This window comes from Microplitis demolitor, chromosome 3 (genome assembly GCF_026212275.2).
Source record: "Microplitis demolitor isolate Queensland-Clemson2020A chromosome 3, iyMicDemo2.1a, whole genome shotgun sequence".
Lineage (NCBI taxonomy): Eukaryota > Metazoa > Arthropoda > Insecta > Hymenoptera > Braconidae > Microplitis > Microplitis demolitor.
This window is the reverse complement of record NC_068547.1, coordinates 4,166,460-4,193,025: the sequence shown is the minus strand read 5'-3', so window position 1 is coordinate 4,193,025 and position 26,566 is coordinate 4,166,460. Positions and strand designations below refer to the sequence as shown.

At 25.7% G+C, this 26,566-nt stretch overlaps 3 protein-coding genes across 3 annotated transcripts; 2 read left to right on the top strand and 1 right to left on the bottom strand.

The window, feature by feature from the left end:
• The first annotated feature begins 2,507 nt into the window (after positions 1–2,507).
• Positions 2,508–3,618, top strand: LOC103580644 (regulation of nuclear pre-mRNA domain-containing protein 1A). The gene is made up of 2 exons (XM_008562474.3): positions 2,508–2,945; positions 3,075–3,618. Exons 1-2 carry the CDS (start codon positions 2,786–2,788, stop codon positions 3,335–3,337), a joined length of 423 nt encoding a protein of 140 aa, XP_008560696.1. The 5' UTR covers positions 2,508–2,785; the 3' UTR covers positions 3,338–3,618.
• A 1,344-nt stretch (positions 3,619–4,962) lies between these two features.
• LOC103580643 (HUWE1-associated protein modifying stress responses) lies at positions 4,963–12,186 on the top strand. The gene is made up of 5 exons (XM_008562473.2): positions 4,963–5,765; positions 6,088–6,159; positions 6,447–6,618; positions 8,233–8,375; positions 11,549–12,186. The coding sequence occupies exons 1-5, from the start codon at positions 5,573–5,575 to the stop codon at positions 11,689–11,691; spliced, it is 723 nt and encodes a 240-aa protein (XP_008560695.1). The 5' UTR covers positions 4,963–5,572; the 3' UTR covers positions 11,692–12,186.
• Positions 12,187–16,357: 4,171 nt separating this feature from the next.
• On the bottom strand, positions 16,358–24,874 carry LOC103580641 (pre-mRNA splicing regulator USH1G). Its single transcript, XM_008562472.1, has 7 exons — positions 24,618–24,874; positions 23,191–23,334; positions 18,931–19,203; positions 18,553–18,853; positions 18,128–18,445; positions 17,549–17,798; positions 16,358–16,688 (listed from the first exon to the last, which is right to left on the bottom strand). Exons 1-7 carry the CDS (start codon positions 24,638–24,640, stop codon positions 16,432–16,434), a joined length of 1,566 nt encoding a protein of 521 aa, XP_008560694.1. The 5' UTR covers positions 24,641–24,874; the 3' UTR covers positions 16,358–16,431.
• Between the last annotated feature and the right edge of the window lie 1,692 nt (positions 24,875–26,566).

The following is a 26,566-nucleotide window of genomic DNA, read 5'->3' as shown; positions in this document are numbered from 1 at the left end:
TTAAGCGTAATTAATCATAATTTTTTAAAATAATTTTGATTTCTTTCTTTAGTCAATTAATGAAAATATTGTAATCATTAATTAATTAAAAATTTGCGTAAAGAAATTGAAAAATTTCAAATAAAAATCGATGTATTAAATATTTATAAGTATACTAAAGATAATAATGAAAGAACGAAATTTCAAATCCATTTACAATAATAATAAATTACTTTCGTAACATAAAACTTTAAGATTTCTATTTATAAAACTCGGTAGCTTCAATGAATTACTATAAATACTATACAATTACTATTACAATTACAATTACTATAAATACTATACTAGTCGATAAATTAACAATAAATTTTATAATACTGTCATAATTTTAATTCTTTTAAATAAAATTATTTACTAATACCAATACCCTTTATTTATTTTTTTTTTTATTTATTTAAAATTTTTCACGTAACTAACTTCATAAATAAATTTATAATATTTATTTAAAGATTAAGTACAACAATTATTAGATTGAAAACTGTTAATAAAATTTAGTACAAAATTTGGTAATTAAATATGTGATTATTTCTTTAATTATTTTAAAAAAACTAAAAGATGTTTTCTGTATAACAAGATTTTTTAAAATACTTTGGGTAAGAGCGATAATATTTTATTTAAAGTATAATGAAGGAAATTTTTGATTTTTCATAGGAAATAAATTATCATGAAATATATAGATAGTACTATAGTAGATAGTTCTGCGAGGGTGGAATTTTATAGAGTTTTAAATAAATTATGAAGTAAACGTTATCATTTTCTTATTTTTATGTGAAATTTATGATTAACCCTTAACGGCCACATGGGGTGATTAGTCATCCCATGCTTAAAAAAAGTAGAATTAGACGTCTTAAACCTCTGAAATAAATTTGTCAAAATATTTTCAAAAAAAGGCCCTATGTGGCCGTTATGTAGCCTGAACGAGGTGTGGCCGTTAAGGGTTAATATAAATAATAATTATTCATAATTTAATATATTTTTTTTCACCTGCTATCATATACTGATTTTCTCTCCTAATTTTGCAAATTTACTTCATTTTGATGAAAACAATTACATTGTATTTTTTAAAATTCATTAATTAAAAAAAAAAAAAATTTGTAATTCATGAATTTATTTTAATTAAATATAAATTTAATTTTTCATAGAAAAAGTACTTATTATTTTTTCTAGTATTCTACTTTAATCAACAATAATTTTATTTTCTTCACTATGTGATTCTAAGAATTTTTTTCTAATCTTTTTTTAAATAATTAATGTCTATTTTGATTATATTTTTGATTGCAAAGTCCAAACTAATAAAAAAAAATTATTTATTTATTCTTATAAACAAGCAGTCAATAAAATAAATATATAACAAGCAAAGTTAATCAATTTAAAAAATGGCGTCATAAGTTCAATTTAAATTGTTACCAACTGAGTAACCCCGCCGTCCTGGTATTCAAATAAAAAACGTATCTTTCATTCAAATAAGTTTTAAAAATATCATTCAATTACTTTGAAATTTTCACTAGTATAGTATAATATATTAAGAAAATAATCTGTTTAATAATTCCTTAGTAAGGCTTCAATCATAAAAATTACACAGACCATATACATAAAATTTATTTACTTCGGTCTCAATAAATAATCTAAATTTATGAAAATAATTATTTCAAAATCCATGGCTATTTGAATATTCGAGTTTAAAATAAGTTATATTTTAATATACATTCAATATTATACCTATTTCAAAATTCTATGAATATTAAATTAAGTATAGTATATGTACATGTATATAATAATAATGGTTTTAGGCTTAAGACCCGATAATTTCAAGGAATTACCCACAGAAATATAATTTGTACTACACGTGTACACTAATAGCTTTGGGTCAAAGTTCTTGAAAAGATATAACATTGACATATATTTTCTACAGACTTGTTATCGAACATTTTAAATGAAGTATACATAAGCATATGCTTACAACTTCCTGTAAATGCTGTAAATAAAAATATATAACATACTTAATTGATAAGCATATTTTTTTTATTAAATATCAAAGAAAGTCATATTTTATAATAACAATAATAAGAAACCATTTTAATGTCATGGTCATTATAAATATCGACTTAAAATAAATTTCTATTTTATTAAAATTATTTAAATGAGGAAAATATTAGTTTTGAAATTTTATCAAATCTCTAATTAACGTCGATAATAAAGAAAAAATATTTCTTAATATTTTACTGACACTAAAATAATTTAATGCATAAAAATAGACTATTTATGTAAATAGATTTAATTATAAAAAAACTTAATAAAAATATTGAATCTATTGTCGATTTTTCATTTCAAATAGAGTAAATATATACTTTCAAAAACTTAATAAAATTATTTAAAACATTTCAAGAAGTAATGGAGGGATAGTTTAAGGTCTTCAAGATACCTGAGAAAAAGTACGGAAATGTAGAAAGACATTAGTGACCCTACCGATGGCCAGGTAATTGTGGGGGTAAATAGTCATTGTCATTACAGTACATAAATTTGGGTACAGTACATGAATTTTTTCAGTTATATCTTAGTCCTAAAGTTGCATCTCACACTTAGTATCGACACGTCGGAGAGTTTGTTAGATAAGTTACTGTATATTTTCTATTACAGTGACTGTAAGACTATGTCTTATAAGTAAAACTATTAAATGTTTGAAATTTTTTAAAAGTGTTTTTGTTTATTTTCAAACGGCTTTTTCAAAAAGAAGACATAAATAAAAATGAAGTTTTTTTGCCATTTTAATGAAGCTAATTTACGAGAAAGATTGGTAAAAATGAATGCTTCTCCGGCGTCTATTGAGGCGTTATACAAGTATATTGTACACCATAAACAAAAAACAAAATTGATTATCGGTGTTTGGGGGAACGAAATGTACAAAGGTAATTGAATATATATTTTTTTTTGTTTATTGATAATATTTGATACTTATTGATATAAAAAAAAATAATTGACAAAAACGTGTTTTGAAATAATTGAATATAAATATGTTTGTTATTATAAATTTATAGCGAGACCGTGTCAAAAATTATATTACATGTTATTGGCGAATAAAATAATTCAAGATGCAGAGCAATGTGCACCGGAACTTGTTGCTGCATTTAAAAGATGTCTGCTGCCGATATTTTATCATTTGAAAAATTCGAGAGAAGATGAGTACTTTAGAAACGGAATATCTGTGATATTGAGAGCCTGGGCTGATAAAGGAATTTGTGATGATCTCTTAGGTGCATGTAAAGTTATTTTTAATGATCTACACATCAGTGGACGATAGATTATTTTTATTTTTTTTTTACATGCATGATTTTATTATTGATATGACTCAATAAATTTTAATTGACAATTTAATTTAAATTAAACTCTTAAGTAATTGTACTAATTTGTAATGACTTTTTATTTTTTCGAACAAAAAATCACTCTTTTGATGTTGGTATTTATTTTTAACTATTTTATATTAAGTCATATTTATTCAATTAATGAAAGAAGCAATAGATGATTGAAAATTCCGTACAAAGTTAATGTATACTATTTGAAAAACAATTATCAATATTCTTCTTATATAATTTGTTAATTTGAAATATCAAATAACAGTTAAATGAAAAATAAATTTTTTTTTTATCATAATAATGGCGTCTATTTATTTATATATTTATTTTTTAAATAGTTCGATAAGTTGATTTGAAAATTTACATTAAGATATTTTTATGTAACAATTCCACTAAAAAGATTCGGCGCTAATTTTTGAAAAACAAAAATATTCTGAAAAAAATATGATTCTGAAATTTAAAAAAACCTAAAAGCTAAAAACTGCATATGTAGAAAATTGAAAAAAAATACAGGTGGAGTATATAAAAATATTTCTTAAAAATAATTTATCGTTTTTGAAAAAATTCATAAATTATTAGAGCTCGGCTAATTTATGCGTGTAAGCTCACTAGTGTAGCTGATGATTAGCAATTTTTAAATTTTTGAATAAATGAATAAAATTTAAGTAGAGTAAAAATTTTAAATTGCGCATTTTTTTCAATTCCATTATTTTAATTAATTAATTAATTTATTTTCAATTTATAAATTGTCTCATGTCTGCTACACGGACACTCATGGCTAACTTCGGTATCATAAAAAAATACGTGTGAATGTAGAAGACACGAGACAATTTATGAATTTTTAATAAATTAATTAATGAATTGAAATATTGAAATTTAAAAAAATGTGCGTTTTGAATTTTTATTGATCTAAATACAGATTTTTTAATTTTTATTTACTTACATCTTATATATTTATTCAAAATTTTAAAAAATTCCTACTTATCAGTTACATTCACCCTCATAAAAAAATATACGTACCCTAATAGACACTTTAGCTTGAAATTGGCAGTAATTCGACGTTAAGTTACCTGAAATTTGCTGCCCTAATTTGTCAACAATTTGACAGCAAAAGTTATAAAGAAAAATTTGTAGTTCATTTTTCATCAATTTAGAGGTAATTGAAAATTTGCCTGAAAAAAGACGACAATTTTTTTCTAGTCAACTTTTGAAGTAAATTTGTATTCTGAATCGGGTGGTAAATTTACGTCATATTGTATAGCAAGTTGTATACAAATTGTCATAAAAAATGGAAAAGTCCCAAGTTGACGTACATTTGACGAAAAATTCAAGGGAAATTTTGCAAAGTAAACTTTTGCCGTAGCAAACTGTGCTATTAGCGATAGTTTCACACCAAATTCATATTTTCCCGCGCTTATAATCAATGAAGCGCCATCTCTAATTAAAAAAATAATTCTACTTGACATCTTTCTGAACTCAGCGCTTTTGCGTCAAAATTTGAAACTACTTAAACCCACCTAAAAAATAAAATATTAAAATTTTCGTCATCTACTCTGAGGATCTTTTCCTCAGCTCGAGCGAGTGCATCGAAGTACAGTACATACACGGCAGTATATGTCTGTTGGTTGGTGGAGTGAATTCTCGGTTGGAATTTCATCCGCCATAAAGTTCCATCAATCCAACCAACCAACCAACCAACCCAACACCCAACACCATTATAATTATATCATCTATTTAGTCATCCGTCACCCAATAATCCAGCCACATTTTCCCACCACCTAAAAAACTGAATGAATAATAAGTAAATATTCAAATAATAATAATAATAATAACTACTATTGTTATTAATCTAGTGTAGTGTAATTTGTGTTTATTTAATACGCGAAAGACAATATACATATATTGTACATATAAATATATACATATATAAAAGCACGAGATTAATTCCGTAATGGCCGCGACCTGACCTTCATCATCATCCGAGATCTTAGTCCTCGTCAGTCGAAAAAATATATTTTTCATTAATAATTATTTCTTTTTTAATATATTTTACATTTATATATTTTAAAAACTTTAAAAGCACACAAATAATAATTATCATCAGTACAATAAATATATTAATACTAGTGATTAAGAATAGGAAGAAATTTTTGAACGACTAAACAATATAATAAAATAATAAAATGAGTGATGATCGCAGTGATGAAGATCCAATAATGGATCTTTGGTACAGCAATTGGGAACAACAGTGCATTGAAGCTATTGAATCAGAACCAGATTATGAGAGTCAATTACACAACGAAAAGGAAATTTATTCTCAGCAAATATGGACGGGTTTTCAGACAACAGCATCGGCCATTGCTCAACTTTATAAAGGTATTTATTTATTCATTTTATCATATTATTTACTAATCACTTATTTGTACTTATATATTTCCACATATACGTACATACATACAAATATATATTTGTATGTATGCATACAAATATATACGTATAAATATCTACAGATATATATATGTATATATATTAGAATACATCGTAGTAATAATTATAAATAATTTATTTATTATAAATAGTGATAGAAGTGTAGCCATTTTTCAATTTGACATCCATTTTGTTTAGCTCGCTTTCATTTTTAAATATTAATCTATATATATATTTTTGATATTTATTTATTTACTTATTTATCAATTAGATCGTACACAAGGTGCATCTCTTTGGCTGCCATTTCAAACGGCCGCTGGAACGGTAACATCTCTTTACAAAAGTAAGTTTTATTAATTAATGTCTTAATTATACATTTTATAGTTTAGTTAAATATTTGTATCCATGTGCTCGTGATAACAATTGTCTTGACTATTGTCATTATTCTTTGTCAGCGAAAGGTTATCATTTAGTTAAAGAACAGCTGCTGTTTCAATAAACTAGTAGCTATTGTAGGTATTTGTCGATATCATTGTTAAATAATTGTTGAGACAATGTTTGCTGTATTAAATGTTAATTGTTATGTTGACATAATAAATTTAATTAATTATTGATTTATTTTATTAATAGATTCTCTAGATGGTATGAGAAGATGCAGCGAACTGGGTGTTGAGATTGGAAGGCAGAAAAGAAGTAAAGAAATAATGAATTGGGCGAGAAAGAAAAGACGGACTATTAGACGGGAAGATTTATTGGCGTATTTAGCTGGTAAACCACCACCACCTAGACCCCATACTCACAGGTATATTATTTAGCTTATTTTTTGTTTCTGTTAATTATTTTTTTTACTTACAGCAGACTCGCGATTGTTATCCCCTTTGATTTTCTTCCATTTGACCCTTTTTTATGTCATTTTTAACTTTAGTTGCCTTAAAGCTCCGCCCGTAGAATTCTTTCAATACTAGTTTACTTGACTGTAAGTTAGTGTCAGTGTACAGTAAAGAATGTATTCAAAAATTAATTTTCATGAAAATATTAATAATTGACAAACTAGATTACAGTCGACTATCTGTCAGAAGCCTGCTCTTCATAAGCCTCTTCCCCTTAATCGGGTGTTACTGAGTCCAAAAAACTTCCCCCACTTAACCACTCTAAGGAGTTTCGTACCAGAGAGCCCGTTATAAGCCTCCGTTAAAATTATCAAAATTATAAACTAAGAATAGGAAAAATAGACAAATTAATGATGAAAATTTACTATCTATGTTTCGCGGATAATAATTTAATCATTTAATCAAAGCTTCTGTTACAATTGAAAAGTTTTATTGAGCATTAAATTCATCAATAAAATTATTATTTTAATTATTACTGTAATCAATACCGTTATCATTATAATTTTTTGCATTATAATTATTATTAGTGTAAAGAGATAAATATTTATTTTAGCCCTATAAGCAGCAGGAAAATCGGGATAGTCGCGTATGTAACAAAATGTAAATATGACGTTTAAAATGATATAAAATAAAACAGGCTTATAACGGATAGTCGAGAACAAAACTAAACGCACTGTAGTGGGAAGGCTGAAATCCAAGAAAAATTTCCCCGACGTCTCCTAGACCAGGCTTATGTCAGATCGTCGATTGTTGTAACAGATTAATTTTTGCAATTAAATTTTTGAAAGAAAGTTTTTCAGAAATTTTTAGTGAAGAAATGGTTAATAACAGTTTTTATATTACTTTGAATGGAAACAATACAAGTACCATGTCAATTCATATTTGTAACGATAATTTAAACGATATTAGTAATTCTAAAACTGATAAATCGTTTACTTGTTTACAATGAAATTAATAATTGTATATGTATTGAAAACTGTTGCTAACAATACTGAATTATTAAAATAGTTATAACTATATGTTATATATTGATATAATGAATGAAATAATAGAAATTAGATATTAGGATATTACACTATGTTCCTTGAAGATCCTTTATTTTTGCACAAATACACAAAACATCTACACAGACGTATCTCCACTATCAACTACCACGCCTCTTAACCTTCTTTTGATTTTCTTCCCAACATCCCTGAAAACCGGAAGAGGATCTCGAGTCTACTGTATTAAAAAGGGACTATAGTAATTTTTGTCCAAGCTTTTCTCTCAAACTAAACCTCTAAACGCAAAATTGAGAACAAGGTTCGATGCATTACTCTATAATTTAGCAGTCTACGTTTTGATTTTTAAAAAATATTCATTTGTTTAAGAGAAAAACGTGGACAGTTTCCATTTACTGCGCAAGTGCAACAAAGATAGTACCGGTTGTTGACTTGAGTGTGATAAAGAAAAAATTTCAGACCCCTCTTAACGGAAAATTCTATTGTTTGGGTTTATTTATTTAAATAATATATTTATTGTTTTAGAAGTTCTCCTAAACCGCGTATGATGGTATGCGGTTCACCACCGTCGCAGAGTCCTACAGCTAGTATGGTTGTTACACCAACACCAGAACCAGTTGACCAAGATTCTGATCTTCATGCCTTTAGAGAAGCTATTGCCTTATCCGGTAATTAGTTTTCTTATTTTATTTATTTGCCATTTTTTTTTAAATTTCAAATATCATAGGGTTGCCACTTACTCGAAAAAAAATAACAGTTTAATAATTTCGAATTAACTTTCAAGCTAATCAGGGAGTTTTGTGATTAGCCAAAGTAAGAAAGAAATCGACTTAAAATAAGTAATTTTTTTCTCTTCTATGAAAAAAAGTTGCTATTTTTCAATGACTGATTTATTAAATATTCAAATCAATTTTGAAAAAAAATTAATCGATTAATTATAATAAACGAACGATCATCAACTGATAAAAGACATCAGTGAAATTGAATATTATTAAATCTTGTAATTTATGAATTTTTTATTTGTGCATCATCACTAGTAAACATCAAATCAAAATGCAATTATGTAATTCAACTGAAAATATATTTCACAAGAAAAACAATTATTCTACTGTTCAAAAAAACGATAATAGCTATCAGCGTGATATTGAATTGCTCTGGGTTCAATTTTTAGTTCGAATTATTCGATTAACTTTGTAAATTTATTTATATAGTAATAAATTGAGGTTTCTTTCTTTTTTTTTTATTCAATTTTCTCCTGTTCTAATTTTCCTGAAATAATGTAAAAGGTTTCAAGTATTAGTATTCACTTGAAAAATGAGTATGTTATGCCGTGAGAAGTTTTCGTAGTAAATAATAGTAACTAATACAAATTTTATAGTCAGGAAAATATTTTGTTTCTGTATTGACAAAAAATCGAAAAAATTAGGAAAGTTTTTCAATGAATTAGAGTGACAACCCTGAAAACCATATAAATAGAAAAAAAAGATTGGAATGGTTACTGCGCTACACAAGAATGATCGTAAAGTATGTTGAAACTGATCTTAGTATATTACTAGTTCTCGTTATAATAGGGGTTGGTAGTTTTCACATACGATTTAACAGAGTAACCATTATTGTGTTACACATTCTGTCAAAAATATGACTGATTATCGTGTTCATAGTCACCGTTCGTTTACCAGATAATACAAATTCCTTTCAGCAGTAGACGTGTTACTATATACATTAGGTATAGGCACTGTGTGCAGATGCGAAATCTCCCCGGGAACTAATTTTGTCAACAGTAGTAATGGAATCACTGCATAACCCTACAATTTTTCATAGCTCGAATCATAGTAAAAAAATAATCAGCTATTCACAATAAGCTATCTTTGAAATAAGTAGCCAATCTTGAACGTATGGATTATAATTTATTTAGCAATTTGTTAATTTTAAATTTAACTTTTTAATTAAATTCTATACAATGCATCTTTATTCTAATGCCACTCGTAAAGTTTGTTTGAATGTATTGTATTACGGCAATCGGTTACTACAGATGAGACTAGTTTATACGGCTTAAAGTTATTTGATGAGCTATTTTTAAGTTCATTTTAAAAATTCTAATTTAGAAAATTCACTTTTAAATTTATTATTAACACATTGTATTTATAGGCTCAAAGTAGTACTGACGGTTTTATAATTACTGTTCAAGACTTAATCAAATTTCTTATAATAGTAAAGAACGTTGAGAAAAAGATCTAATTAAACGTTTTGAAGAGCTAAAGAGAACCAATTCAGTAGAATCTAATTTATTATGAGGCTCAATGTTAAATGTATGAAAATCGAAATTTGACTGGTTTTCTATACTTTTTCAACAATTTCATTAGATGTTTTTTGTTATTATTATTATTGTTTTACAGTGAAATTTCATTAAATCCTGAACAGTAATTATACAACCGACAGTACTTGCTTAAATAGTGACAGAGGGCTGAGAATTTCATATTTTCATAAATTTTATTTCCCGAAAAAAATCGTTCTGAAAATCTCATTTACTCTACGAGTGCAACAAAGATTGTTTCGATTATTTCTTTGTGTAAGAAAAAGGACTCGGGTACTGTTTCATTTTCAAAAAAAAAAAATCTGTTTTTTAGTTTTATTCAACATTTTTAGTATATACTAGAAGTATAGTAGGAATTTTCTATTACACTATAAAGTTATATTTAAAATATTGAATTTGATGAAACGAAACTCAATGGAATTATAAGAACTTGTTGAATATCGTTTTTCAATAAAATTTTCTTAGGTTCATATTTCTATTGAAAAGCGAAATATCTATATTTGTTACTAAAAATTTTTTAAAATTCAAATTTAAACATTTAAAAACATAAATATATAGATTGAATGAAAATTCAAGCTTCTTTTTAACTGGTAGATGGTCATCGACTTTTAGAAGTATCTTATCAATTATAAGCGCCGTTTTATATGATGAAATATATGGTAACACACTTGGTTGCCATAAAATTTATTAAAATCTATAAATTTGTTCGTAAATTGTTTATCAAAATTTCTTGAATGAATATACTAATTTAGATAAGTTGACTGAAATTCGTTTGATTATAATTTAAAACTACCAAAACAAGTCGGCTATATCTTTTCAGTAAATAATATAAATTTTTTTTAATTTTTGTTTACCTTAACAAGAGTTTCCGATATTTTCGGCTTTTTTCTCGGAAACAAAATCTAAATACAAACTACAGACTGCATATTGATGCACTACTATCTAATCTAGCGAAAAACGCTTTTACTTTTTGAAATTTTTAGTATAATTTAGTAAATATAGATATACAAATATATGAGTGATCGAGTACTACTTTCATGATCGGGTATTGGGTTTTTTATCTTACAGCAATTTTTTTTTTTTTTTTTATTCTTGGTAAGAAGAAAGTGGTAAAATATTAAGCTAATATATTTTGATCTTTTTGAAAGTTATAAAAAAAAAAAAAAAGTTCCGCTGAGTTCGCGATGCTAAATAACTAAAAAATTTTGAATCCTAAAGAGAAGTATTTTATTTAGCTATCATAGTTTACCAAAGTGTACCGGAAGTTGGTGCGTGCTTCGATTAAAATAATTTGAATACAAATATCTTTAAGCTACCATAACATAAAAACTAATTATCACCCATTAAGTTACAATTTAAAACATGCGGAAGTTAATTTTTTTAATTTATACTTTCAATTAATTATTAATCTGCATTTGAAAAATCATAAAAAATGGTTCTTTAATTTAATAAAAAATGAATGAATTTAAAATTTTTAAATTTATAATTAGAAAGTTTTAAAATTAACAGTTTAATTATTTCATTCAGGATCACCGATTTCACGGCGTGCTGGCCGACAATCAGAATTGTCAGCATTCATAAGCAGTGAATTTGCTCGACATCACAAACGACCGGCATCACATGACGTGGACATGGGCTCACCCACGCACAAACGTTCACGCTTCATGTAACGAATCGCGTCGTTCTAAAATAGCCTTTAAAAAAAACCTTTCTACCCTTGAACGTATTGCTAAATTTAAATAAATTAAACAGCTAAAAACAATAACAATAACAACAAATTTATTAATTTTTATTCTTCAGTTATTAAATCTATACTCTAATCGCTAACGTCAATGGAAAGAAAGAATTAATTTTTAAAAAATCATCGAGAGCCGATCTTTAAATTTCATAGGTAAATACATTTTTATTACTTACAATGAGACGTAACGTAACTCATTGTCACTAGATATTCAAATGAAGCTAATAATAAACACGTATTATAAATAATAATAATAATATTAATAATAATAATAACAATAAGTAATTAATAATAACAATAATGAATAAAGTGGTAGATTACAGGCTTTAGAAAAATTTAAATATATTATTATAATAATTATTATTATTAAAAAATATAAATACTTAGATTTGTTTACTATAACATTCTCACTGCTACAAACGTATATAAATATTATTGTATATTTATTATCAATCACTTGATATATTTATATGATATTATTATAAATATTATACATAATACGAATATATATACATATGTATATATATATATATATATATATATATATATATATATATATAAATAGTTTAACATATCTACAGGTAACATATGAGCGGAAACGTTAATAAATAGTTATCTGGGATTTTATAGTTAAATTAATCAATCAAAAACAAAAAAAGGTAATTAGTGAGATTTCTTCATTTAATTTATAATTATTCAAATAATTTTGGCATTTAATCATTTTAATGAACAAATTATAATTGTGAATAGAATAAATAAATCTCATAAAATAAAAAATTGAAAAGACATAACGTGATCCAGGCAGCTATTTTTTATGAAATTCGTGTCCGCATATATGTGTTATTATGTATATGTGTGTGTGCGTGTGTGTAATATGTAAAAGTATGTGAAAAATAGTTAGGTTTCTTCTTTTATTATCGTACCACCACAATATTGTCCGATAATAACTGAAGGTTAGTGTAAATGTACATTACTTGCAACGCACTGTGCCTCGTTTCGCTTATGGGTCTCAAGGTCGATTTAAAAATGCGAGAGGACGTCGGGCTAAACTGGTTTTTGCTTTAAACCATACGCCCACTTATTTATTTATTATATTAAAATAATAATAATTATTATTATTAGTATTTTGCGCGATCTAAGTTTATTATGTTTATGTTTTATTTTGTTTTTCATTTTTATTTAATTGTAGCAATAGTTTTTTTTTTTTTTTAAGTTCAAAATTTATCGAGAAATTAAATTGCTGTATAATTAAATAAACGTACTCGTATATTTAAATTATACTTTTTAAAGACAGACTTTAAATGAACAAAATTATTAATTTAAAATTTATAAATTTAACTGTCATCGACTGAGACCCTCAAGAATACTGTTTTATAAACGAGTATTGTTGTTCGGTTGTAAATAACGCTTATATATTAATTAATCATAATTAATTGATTAACTAATTAATTAATTAATTAATTAAGAAACAGATAACTATTATTAATGCGATATATATAAATCAATAACTAAGTACTGTAGTTAACAATATTGATTAATATTATCATTTATTAATTAATAATAATAGCTAACAATAGCTTTAAACGTGACCATTATTATTATTCTTTTTTTTTTTTTTTTTTTTTTTGGTTAATTAAATTGATAGTAAATTTTTTTTTTTTCAACTGTTTTAATTTAAATTTTTTATTTACTTTTAAAGCAAAATTATTAGGTGATGAAACTAAGTTTCATTAAAATTTTTAATGATCCAAGTTCTGTTGTATAAAGTGGAGTTTAAGACAATATTCTACTTTGAGTGCTCGAAAAAAAGGCTATTTTTTATGAATTTTTAATGATATTATGAATAAAGATATATATATATATATATATATATATATATATATATATATATATATATATATATATATATATATATATATATAGTTTGTTAGGCTTAATAAATACACTATTGAAATACATTTAAAAAATCATGGGTTTTATAGACTTTTAACATACAAAAACATCATTCGAATACAATGATTTGATTAGTAGGTGGGTCTGCATTTGGTGTTGAAATTCCAGAATGGACAGTCTAAAACAGAAAATTTTCGAATTTTTAGATTCAATATATCACTAACAACTGACTGAACTAGGACTCTTAATGCGTACGTCCAAAAATAACAAAATGGTGGCGAAAAAAAGGGAGAAAACAAAATTGCTTCATTTTTAAAAATTTGCCGTCATTTTTGCATGTACATTAAAAATTCTAGTCCAGCCAGTTTCTAGTGATGTGTCGAATCTAAAAATTAAAAAATTTCTGTTCTAGATTGTGCTTTCTTGAAATTTTAATAATAAGAGCACTCTTCTATTAATCGAGACCTTGTATTCGAATGATGTTTTTGTATATTAAACGTGTATAAAATTTATAATAAAATTTTTTTGAATGTATTTCAATAGTGTATTTACTAAGCTTACCAAACCCTACATGTATATTGTTATTCATAATCTTATTAAAAATTAATAAAAAATAGCTTTTTTTTTCGAGCGCTCAAAGTAGAATACTGCCTAACAGAGAAAAAAAAATTGTCACACTTTTTAATTGCAATGAGATTTTATTGTAAATGATCTTTATTTTTTATTTTAAATAATTTTCTTAACAGAATAATTAGATTATAAGAAAAATTACATAGAAATAATTATTGTTTAAGACGGAGCAATATTTTAATGTTATTTACTGTTTTAGTAATTAATTTATTTTATAGATAAATATAATGATTGACAAATAATCATTATGTTTTATTAAATCATTGTTCATTAGAAAACTATAAATTCTAAATCAATTTTAATCATTAAATATTTTTTTTTTTACTAATTCGTAATAATGATTTAAAAAGACTTTGAGAGTTCAGAATTAAGCAACTTTTTGTGGTTCATCATACTTGTGTATGATACTTAACAAAATGGCTTAATACTCAGTTTTGTTTTATAACTTAAAAAATATCAAACTATAGTGTGTTAATGCCTACAATTATAATTGCGAACAAATAAAAGTGTGTAGATAATTTATTGTATATTAATATGCATTATTACTATTCAAAGAATTATTTTAATGTAATTAATGACATGCTACGAAAGGAAAACATCTGTATAATTTACACTTAAAAATTAATTTATTAACAACGTCGCTCCACTTGTTTTCAATCGTAAAGAATCAGATTATAATTAAGTCTGCAAAAGAATGAGCTTTTCTCTATCAGCCTTGGTTATGGTAAAGTCCATGAATTTGCACTAACGCGCATGCGCAGTAATGAGTTAATCGTAAAAAACGGTGGAAGAAAAAAATCATTCTTTTACGATCTTAACCGTAAAATCAATAAAAAAGTGGAGCTGTATATAAGAAAAATTTCTCAATGTTCATTAGTAATAAAATTTACATACTAAATACTAGTATTTTTTAAATTATTTTAATTATAAGTAATTAGGTATTTTGCAGTATGCATTAATCGGTAGGAAAATTATTAGTAAATGTTGACTTAGTCAACTAAAGTTTTACAAAATTATTATTTTTTTTTTATTTAAAAATCGCAGGAAAATTGATGCATGGATCTAAAAATTTTCACAAGTCTTTCAGAATTTTAATTAACTTATGAACAATTAAAATTTTTTAATTAAATAATTTCTATTTTTTTTAACTATAAGCTGATTAAATTTGTAAATAATTTTTTTCATTTAATAGAATAAATAATAAAAATTATGTAAATAATACTTTTTAAAAATTAAAAATTGCTCCGTTTTAATTTAAAACAATTTTAATTAATTATTTATTGTTTTCATACTTACAATTGTTTTAACAATAATAAATCTATTATTTTATTTTACTTAAAGTAATTAAAATAATAGATTTATTTAATTTAAAAAAAATGCATAATAAATGATTAATTAATTAATTAGTTGAATACATTAATCTATGACTGTTAATTTAAGTTATTAATTAATAAATATAATTAATTTTTTTGTTAAATTATGTAACTAATCGCTCTCACGTTGAGTTTGATGCTAAATTTAATTAAATAAGGGATCGATTAATCATAACACGTGTTGAATTAATTAATAATTAAAAAAATAAAATAAAATAAAACGAACAAGAGAGTGAAAGATGCGGAAGAAGAAAAGCGTAACAGACTCACAACTGGTGCTCTTATATTTTTTCTTCTTTTTCATCAACAAAAAATTTATAAAGCAACAAAAAATATATATAATTTTTCCTTTCCTTGACTATTTGTATGAATGATGATAAATTAATTAAGAATATAATTATTAAAAATCTAATTTATACTAACACTCGAATAAATTATTAATTAATTAAGATCTATAGTATGAAAAAAAAATTTTGTTGTTTTTTTAAATATATATATACGTATATGTGTATGCAATATATATATATTTATAAAAAAAAATTTATTAAAAATATTTCTAAGCATATTAATAATAATACTTATACAAATCGATGAAAAAAAAATGAACATTTAATAATAATAATTTTTGTTCTTGTAAATTTATTTTTTATGATAAAAAAATTTATTTATCAACATGAATTGAAAAAAAAATTTTTATTGCCATTTTACATTGTACACAATAATTGTTTGAGCTTAAATAATTATTGTATGATAATTAATATCTATTACATTATAAATTATAATTTACTGTCTTTAATAATACGTTGAGATGTTACGAAAGCCGCTTTTCTGGTGGCGATTGCATTTGTGAGCTTTCTTCGTGGACCAAGAGGAAGTTTTAACGCAGCAATATCATTATCGGTTAATAGCATTAATGCCTCTAGATCTATCTGTTCAGCTTCGAGTGTTGGCTGTATCGATGTTAGATTATTGGCTACTAAAAATCGTTGAAGCGGACTCCATTCTTCGTCTGTTTCATCTGTATCATCTTCACCTGTGTTCAATTTATTATTTTTATTATTTCGTTATTTTTACATCAAAATTTCAGGTAATTACCGTAATTTACAGTATTCGAAAAAATCACGGTATTTTAGGTCAAATACCGTATTTTTACTGTTACGGTATTTTATGGTAAACGTACGGTATTTTTGCCGTACATTTGCGGGAAACCTGCTTACGGTAAAAATGTCGTCAATTACCGTAACTCGGATCCGTAAGGGAGGTTAGTGCGCGGTATAAAGAACGCGCAAGTCACCACTAGTAACCTCGAGCATATAGGTATGCATCATTACGTCAGTCGATAAAAGGAATTTCATTCTTTAAAGTATGTATACAACCAAAGCTAACCATAATATTTTTAAGTTAGTGGAATAAAAGTATAGATCATGCAATAATGTTTTCTATTATAGTGCTGGATGAAATAATAAAGTGATATAGTGTAGGCATTAGGAATTCGTCGTTTCTCCACCGCCATCTAACGCTCTAAAATTGAACTTTCGAGGCAGGGATTGCATAAAATAATATTCAATCAAAAATTTTTCGCTGAATCGGATTTCCGAACCAGGGTATAATTATAATGCGTATAATTGATCATGAATTTCATTAATTCACTTTAGAGAGTACGCATTTGTTTTTAACAACCGTTCAAAAATTTTATACTTCTATTATATTGATTATTGAAATAATTAACCGAACAGTAAATTCAAATCCATTAGTAGTCATTCTGTTAAATCTATTTTGTCTAACATTCCTTGAATAATTTATAATTACAGAGTACTATAATTAATCGGATATTGAGCCTCGATTTAATTATAAAAATTTTTTACTATTTTAATATATAAAAACATATTTTACCAGATAATCGATCATCATCCCACATGTTTTGCCGTCTAGCGAGACTTCCAGCACTACCAATGCTTATTTCTTCATTATTGCGTCCATTAATATTATTATTGCTATTATTATTATTATTGTTATTATTATTATTATTGTTATTGTTATTATTATTTTTACGGTTAATCATCGCATTCTCCAATGAATCAGTATTATACTTATGTTCATCATCAATTTGTCTTACTGGTAAATTCTCTAGTGTTGCCGTTATCTTAAACAAAAATAAATATCAAATTATTTATTATGTAATGGTCGAGTTTACTATAAAATATCAATTATCTTATAGGAAACTCCTAGAATTCAAGTAAGAAGAAAATTTAATAGTTTTCATTTCTAAATAAATTAATAAGTAAAAAAAATAAGTTTGAGACTTTAATAGTAACATTAAAAATGAAACAACGAAATCATGACGGAATAACTGACTAAAATTTAAACTTAAAATGTGTTTTGCAATCAAGGCACCTCTTTCTTACTATAGGTAATGTATTAAAAACATAATTATCATTATTAATCACTAGGTAATATAAATAATCAATTTACCGATCGTCTAAAAGCAACAGAACCAAATCCTGGTCTATTGAAAATACTAGCAGGTTCTTGAAAAAGTACAGCTTCTTCAACAAGATTATTTTTTCCAAATCCATTGACATCGTGGATATCATCGTCATCATAGTCACGATCTCCTAATAAATCTGGCGTACTCTGAGCTTTACTAAGAGTACCCCAAACATCAGAAATTTTTCCTCTCTTGCCTATCTGCTGTTGTGCTTGAGTCTCATAAGTACCCACATACATCACTTCTGAATCCCTTCTTAGTCCTGTCAGGCTTCTTACAGATCTTTTACCATCACCTTCAATCTAAAATGAACTTATTACTTAATAATACTCTTCTAAGTCCATATTTTCCTATTATTCAAATATTATAGTCATTAATTTTATAAAAATTAATTAAAAATTTTAATCACCTCAACTACTTTAAAGTCATCAGTGACAGCTTTTTTTGCCAAAGCTTTACGACAAACGGCACTGTTACCACGTCTACGAGTCGTGTTAGATGCTGTTGACAATGTACCAACAATGTCACTAAACGTTTGCGAAGGTTTCATACGTCCTTTAAACGTTAATATACTAGGCCTATGAGGTAATACACTTTCGTGATTAATTGTATCAATAATATCCATTTTAGCGCGATCTTTTAACAATTTTTTTTGTTCTTTTTCCGCTTTTATATCTGCTATTTTTTGGCGCTTCACGTATTCTTTAAGCCTGCAATGAAAAAAAAAATATAATTAGCGATTAATTATTGATTGTCGGTTATTATTATTTTTTTTAATAATTACGACCTTTTTTCCGCATCCTTTTCCGCTTTTTCTCGTAACAGTTTACTTTTTTTACGATTAATAGCTTCTTGTTCCGCTTGAGCGAGGTCGAGAAATTGTAGAATATTTTCACGGCCATTTATAGCTGCCAATTCACGTGCTGAATGTCGATCAATGTCCAGAGACCAAATGTTACAACCGAATTTAACGAGAAATTTCACACAGAATTCGTGACCACGGGCCGCTGCCAAATGAAGCGCTGTGTTACCAAAATGATCTGTTTTATCTGGATCGCCTCTGAAACAAATATATATTTGTGAGTATATTTATTCTTTAATACGCTTTTTATTATAAACATTATACAAGTACAGTGAATATATTTCAGTAATTATATGGATGTTAATGTAAATTACATTTATAAATTTCAAACTAAGCTTAAACTATTACTGCTATTTATTGTCTTAAATTTTTTAAACTAACCCGGGTCAAAAATACAACTTGGTTCAGGTTCATTTCACCTTATTTTCTTTTGAAGTTATCGATTTGCCGACGATTTTTCAATCTCGACTTTTTCAACTTAAATTAAATTTTTGTCAACTTTTAGAGCTTTTTCCATCTTAGATTGAACTTATTCGTCTTCACTTCGAGCACGACAATATCATTCACCTTACTTTAGACTTGCTCGACCAAATCAAAACCAATTAGTATGTTTTAGTGGACAATGTGTTTTTCGTATTTCACCTTAGTTTTGACTTTTTCGCTTTATAATTTAAGTTGAATAAGTCTAAATCAAGTCGAAATCGACAACATAAGGCAACATGATTTTTCATGTTGTGGTAACATAACATTCATTACAGTATTCCGAGTGGCAGGTGTAAAAAAAACTAAAAATTCACTCCGAAATCACTCCTAATTTTTTACAGTGTAGCACTTATTCAATTTTTACACTAATTTAATACCGATATTTTAACACCGCAAAATTACACCACCTACACTTGTGTAAATCTATATTAACACCGCTTTTTTACAGTGTAGCAACATGACAGATATGTTTCTACAACATTATTTTATGTTACCCCAATATGATTTTTTCATGGTGACCCACCTAGACCGGTCCATATTGCACCACTTAGTTATTTTTTTTCGTATATACATATACATATATTGTAATAACTAGTAACTTATAAATTATTATCACAAATATTTATAAAAAGACCAGTTTCACTTTCGTTACAGTATATAATATACTATATACATTTTAGAACCTACTTGATTTATTATGAAAAATTCATTGAAAAATTTACTAAAAAAATTTGAGGGTAAAAATGATAAAATAAACAACAATCTCAATAATTAACATTCCAATGCTGATAATGTATAGAAAGATAGAAAGCGTTAGATAACATTATTTCCTATTCTAGTGCCTGAGTTTATGGCATAACCAGTTAAATGTGCATATAAGCACGCATATTTATAATATATGTAAGAGTGTACAGGTAATAGGGGCGGTTCTTTAACAACGGCTAAAAAGCATTACATCTCTTCCCATTCCGGTACGTTCCGTTTCGTTTAATACGCTCTGCTCTACTCTGCGTACTCTACTTTGGTTTCATTTCATACACGCTCGATTGTCTTTACATACATAACAATCCATGCCATACATTCATATAAACATACGTATATAAACCGGCGTCTACGCATGCCTGTTACCATATATATAAAATATATATAATATATATTTATATACAATTTGTATCAGGAAAACACGTGCGAGTGAGTATATTTATCTTTATCCATATATATCTGTATATTTACGTATGTATATGTATATATATAAATATATATATATATATATATATATATATATATATATATATATATATATATATTTTTTTGCGCGGGGAATTATTATCTACACGGCTACACACTTTTTACCTTCCACCGCACATTTCCGGTTCTTTCGGACCACCTGTCGTGTGGTTTATCCGGCTGTTCGATGCATCAAACACTCGTTATATTTATTATTACGTTACATTATTCATAGTTATTATTAAAGAGCGGAAATTTGAATTACAAAAAAATATAAAAATAGTTGGAATTTTTTTTTCTTCATTCATAATTTTTTAGAAATCATAATGTACATGTACACTTTTTTTTTAAAGAAAAGGGGGCAAAATGGGAAAAAGGGTCTGAGATATGAAAAAAAAAGAACATATTTTTGTGATTTTTTTTTTTCAGAGTACTTTCTATATTAAAATTCTTAAATTTTGTGACATCATTAAGCATCATTCCAAGAATATTCTGCTAAATTTTCATAAAAAAATATTAAAAAACTCGCCAGTGGTAGTGGGGAGAGACGAGTCACCTCAAAAAAAGTCTCCAGAGCAAAAATTTCAATTTAATTACTCCTCAATAATATTTTTAGTTAATTTTAAATTTTAAAATCGTAGGAGACCGGATTGCTCCCTTATTTCAATTTAAAAAAAAAATTGAAGATGCGCTTTTGGCTCTTTTTAAATTTCATCTTTGGAAACTTTTGGAGAGCCTATTTTATCTCTTTTTCTCAGATATTCAGTTGTCAAGTAAAAAATATATTTTTCTTTCTAATAATGTTTTTTTTTTTTAATGAAACTGTTACGTTGTAGAAAAGACGTGGGATGACTTGATGAAAGTTGCTATTGAATTAATATCAATTGTATACAATAAGCGAAAAAGTATAAGATTAAATTATTATAAAGACAATGTAAGTGATTGCGAATGTTCTTTAATCATTATTATTATTATTATTTTAAATTTAATTAACTCATTATCAATTATGCATAAAAGACAGTGAATAAAAAAAGTTAAATCAAGATTACTTTATCATGAACTAATTATGAAGCTAGAGTAATCACCTTTGTAACTTCATTAGAATAAAAAATCATAACAGATTAGCCATTATTATTTTTATCAAATGTAACCCATTGATATTATCGGAATCATGATGATCGAACAATGACAGTTGATAATAGATACAATAACCTAGAAATCAATCGATTACATTTTTGTTTATCCTCGTTAAATGATTATTGTATGTACAACTTCATGCTATTGAACATGATAATACACAAGAATCTGAACGATAAAACTTTCTAAACGCGAAAATGATGTGCACTTATAAGAAAAAAAATGTTTATTGTTCTATTTATTTTCGCTTATTTCTAATAATAAATTTTTATTGTAAAAGTTTCATAAAAAAAAATTTTTTATAAATTTTAAACATTCATCAGCACAATATATTTAATCTGACAGTAATTTAATACTTGTAAGATGACTGATTTTTTTTTCATTTTCAATAAAATTTTTATATTTAAGGAAATGTTTAGTCGATAATCATTAAATTCAATTATTTTCATAACAATATAATGTGTAGAATTTATATTAAAATTTACTTAAAATAAAAAAAACTAAATGTTGGATATTCATCAATTTATTCTGACAATAATTTGTTATCACGCATATTGATTCAACCGTTGAAAAAACCTAATTTACGAGGGCTAAAGATGTTTTTGGTCCTGGCTCACAAATAAAACTTGATTTAGACTTGGTTTATCATGGCGAAATTTAGACAAACAAATTTTTCATAAGACAAACTCCTTTTTTTTACGGAAATATGAAATACATTGAATTTCGCCTAGGTTTAGACTTAACTGACTTACTTAGTCACGATTTAAAACGAAAAAGTCTTAATCAAGTTAAAATTAATTTGGTTTAGACTTATTCGACTTGAATTATAAGGCGAAAAAGTCAAAACTGTACAACACGAAAAACACATTGTCCACTAAAACATACTAATTGCTTTTGATTTGGTCGAGCAAGTCTAAAGTAAGGTGAATGATATTGTTGTGCTCGAAATGAAGACGAATAAGTTCAATCTAAAATGGAAAAAGCTCTAAAAGTTGAAAAAAATTTAATTTAACTCGAAAAAGTCGAGATCTTATCGGAAACTCGTCGGCAAATCGATAAGTTCAAAAGAAAATAAGGTGAAGCTAGCCTAAATCAAGATTTATTCTTGACCTGGTGTCGTAGATAAATCAAATGAATATTATTCTTGTTTTAAATACTATGGTGTCATAGTGAAGCCTGCATGTATATCTTTATTCATGTAATTAAAAATTCCTGAAAAACAGCCTTTTTTCAAGCGATTAAAGTAGAATACTGCCTTAAGTTGATCTAGATCTGATTTTAAATGAAATATATGATAATAATAATAATAATAGTTTATTATAGAAACAATAAACATACCCCCTGGCGACAAGCAGTCTCAATGCATCCACGTGACCTTCAAAAGCTGACCACAGCGTTGGGGTCATTCCTCCGTCATCTCGCGTATTGCAATCCTTTCGTGTTGCTTCTTTAAGGATCTCAAGTGCTCCATCACGAGCTGCTCTGTTTAAAAAATAAATGATACTAAAAAATACTGACACTTGTTAAATTATTTACTAAACAAGTTTAAATAACTGTTTTAAGTGAACTAAGTTAAGTATTTTCACCATGAAAAAAAAGTTTTAAAAATTACTGGAAAATATTTTTGCTCTGTTAATTAATAAATTCTTAACATGTCGAAGACAAACATGACAGTTTACTTTTTTTTTTAATTACCCTATATATAAAAGTGTCCACGTAAGTGAATAGAGATTAAAATCTTAATTGAGACTAGAAAAATTACAAGTGCAACGAACTACATGACAATTTCCCCATCATCATCAGTCATTGATGCTCCTTTTTAAACCAAGTTTCTTTTTATACTATTATTTTATATTTACGATGCGATATCTACTTGTCACTGCTAAATGTCATTCGACACTTTTTATTTATAACTATTTTCTCTTTTCAAATTTACAAACAAGGAAACCTGCGTCATTTGTTTTATGATTAAAAAATTATTCACTTAAATAAATAAATAGAAAATAAATAAAACGAGGTGAAATCTTTTATCTTCTCTATTATTGATTTATCACTAGATAATGATTCTCAAAACTGATAATTATTTATCTACAATATTTATTTAAGATATTTGTTTTTTATTTTCATCTAATTCCTTGGAAATTTATAACAATTTTTTTTTGTTAAGTATATCAATGATTAAATCACATTTTTTTTTTTAATGATAGTATTCTAATAACTTATTGACCAAATTATTCAAAATTTATTTGAATATTAATACTAATTATTAGTTAACAACTTTTACAAATTTAAAAAAAATTCAAATGAAATTGATTTTTAAAACTGCAAAGGTCTGAAAATTTTTTTGTTTTCAGAAATAGTTTATATATGAACCATTATTTAAAAGTATGAACACAGCGATTTCGAAAACTTCTGTGTGCATACTTTTGAAATTTTTTTCTATTATTGCACCCAAAAATTTTCGGAGCGAATGCAGATTAAATCCAGAGTTTATCCGGATGATTTTTTATTTATTTCATTCTTTCGGAGTAAAAAAAATTTATAACATTCCCTATTTACTCCTGAGTGTTTTTTTTTAAACTCCAGAACTCTGAGGTGAAAAGAATTTGAATTGAAATAAAATTTATGTTCACTCCGAATTCACTTCCGTTTTTTTTTTATAGAAGATTGACTTTGGTTTTTTTAAAATAAAAATTTGTTAGTTGTCCGTTGGTTTCACTGTTATAAATAAAAATAAAAAATATTAAAAAAAAAAAAAAACGTACTTATGAAATCTTTCAGAGGACATCCTCTTTTCACTTTCGAACAGATATTTAAGCTCACATTAGCCGCGCAAAAAGTTAATGACTTAAAAAAAATCGTATAAAATATTTTTGCAGTATAAATATTAAAATATTTCTTGAAAACACCTAATTAAAAATTATAAAAAAACAAAGTAACGGACAAAACTGTTGACTAGAAAAGAGTCTCGTTAAGAGTACAAAGAGAGTATGAAGTTAATGATTTAGCAACCGGCATTGTACTAAAAGCAACAAGGCAACTGAATCATCGAGCCAGCAGACGTTCCCTTCAGTCCACCACTCACCTTGGTTACCTCCCTCTCTTCCCATTTGTTTTATTTTATTTTATTTAACTTTTTTTTAACAACTATTTTCCCGGCCTCTCACCTGTGAGATGTGCACCTGTTGGCCGACCAGTCGCGTCCGCGTTACTTTATCCTCAAACTGTTTTATCCACTGAGTTTTATTTTTCAAAACTTATTATTAATTATTATTATGTTAATAAAGGTAAAGGGTTCAGTTATTGACACTGTCCCGAATTCTGACTCGTTCAACTTGATTTTAAATTTCACAAAAAAATATTGACTCGAATAGATAAATAAATTTGTTTTTAATTTTAAAAAACTCAGTCTGTACCTAATTAATAGAAAAAATGAAAATAAAAAATAAAATATCTTAATAAAAGAATTTTTAAACCGGAAGTAGCTGTGGGAGCCATTTTTTAATTATGGCGTAAGCAGTTTACAGAAGAGCGTTTCAGAATTTAATATGTTATCTTATCACCATATAACTATAACAATATAAAAAAAATACATGGCCAGATAATAATTAACTGTAATTTAATTTAAAATACTGATGTATCATATTAAATAACATTTTATTATCAAAATGTGAATGTCAATCTCTAAGTTCAATTTTATAGGGATGTCACAGTAATTGACCTTAAAATTTCATCATAATTTTCAATCTTGGTAATAATTTGTTTGTTTACGCGAATATTTATATAATACTTTATAACATAATTTAAATTGTTTATATCTTATACAAAATTGTGTTGTATTAATGATAAACATTTGATATTCAAACTTAATATGACATAACCTAACAAATAATAAATCATTTTTATATAAATATCAGTGTCAGGCACTAGGCAAATGTCGGTGTTAGAAACTAGGTCTTCAAACATCACTTTTTGAAACATTTATTTAAATTATTAATTAGCTCCGAATAATTTTTTTGCGCTTATGATCTTATTTAAAAGTTCTAAACTTGTTAATTAGATGAAATACTGTTTATTTAAATGGAATTTTATATCAGTTATCATAGAAAAACTTCAGCTGTTTCTTTTTTATCAGAAACAGGGTCTTTTACGTTCCCTTATTAAAAGAAGCGATTTAAAGTAATTAAAAAAAAACTAATTTTAAATACTTTTGAATACTTTCGAATCGCTCTTCTTATGGAAATTTAACATTACAAATCATTTAAAATCACTTTTTTTAATATGGGTTACTTGGAAAAGGTTAATATTATTTTTCACGCAACTAATTAATTACTTATCAAGAAAATTGTAAATAAAAATATTATCTTCTTCACTTTTTTAATTTGTTTATTGATATGCCAACAATGAGCTAATTTGTATACATTTTTTTTTATAATTACAATTTTTTAGGAATCGCGCAACAAATTATAGAATTGCATACTAAAAGTTCGTTATTTTTTTTATTATTAATTATTTTTTAAAATTATTATTTTATACAGTACATAAAATTTATTTAAAAATTAAATGTAATTCAATTAAAATTAGTTCATCAGAAGATATTGACTGTTGTCGATGATTTAATTTGCGTAATTAAAATAATGGGTTAATTATTTTTTTTTACTTAACGAAAAAAAAGCAAAAGTTTATATTACACAAATTAATTTTTTAAAAATAT

Excerpts from the sequence above, each read along its gene's own strand:
- LOC103580644 (XM_008562474.3), top strand. The coding sequence starts at position 2,786 with ATGAAGTTTTTTTGCCATTTTAATGAAGCTAATTTACGAGAAAGATTG. Across the intron at positions 2,946-3,074 it reads GGGGAACGAAATGTACAAAG|CGAGACCGTGTCAAAAATTA; the intron begins GTAATTGAATAT and ends ATAAATTTATAG.
- LOC103580641 (XM_008562472.1), bottom strand. The coding sequence starts at position 24,640 with ATGTCCTCTGAAAGATTTCATAA. Across the intron at positions 18,854-18,930 it reads GAAAAGGATGCGGAAAAAAG|GCTTAAAGAATACGTGAAGC; the intron begins GTCGTAATTATT and ends TTTTCATTGCAG. Across the intron at positions 18,446-18,552 it reads ATGACTTTAAAGTAGTTGAG|ATTGAAGGTGATGGTAAAAG; the intron begins GTGATTAAAATT and ends AGTTCATTTTAG.
- LOC103580643 (XM_008562473.2), top strand. The coding sequence starts at position 5,573 with ATGAGTGATGATCGCAGTGATGAAGATCCAATAATGGATCTTTGGTAC. Across the intron at positions 6,619-8,232 it reads CCTAGACCCCATACTCACAG|AAGTTCTCCTAAACCGCGTA; the intron begins GTATATTATTTA and ends TTATTGTTTTAG. Across the intron at positions 8,376-11,548 it reads AGAAGCTATTGCCTTATCCG|GATCACCGATTTCACGGCGT; the intron begins GTAATTAGTTTT and ends TATTTCATTCAG.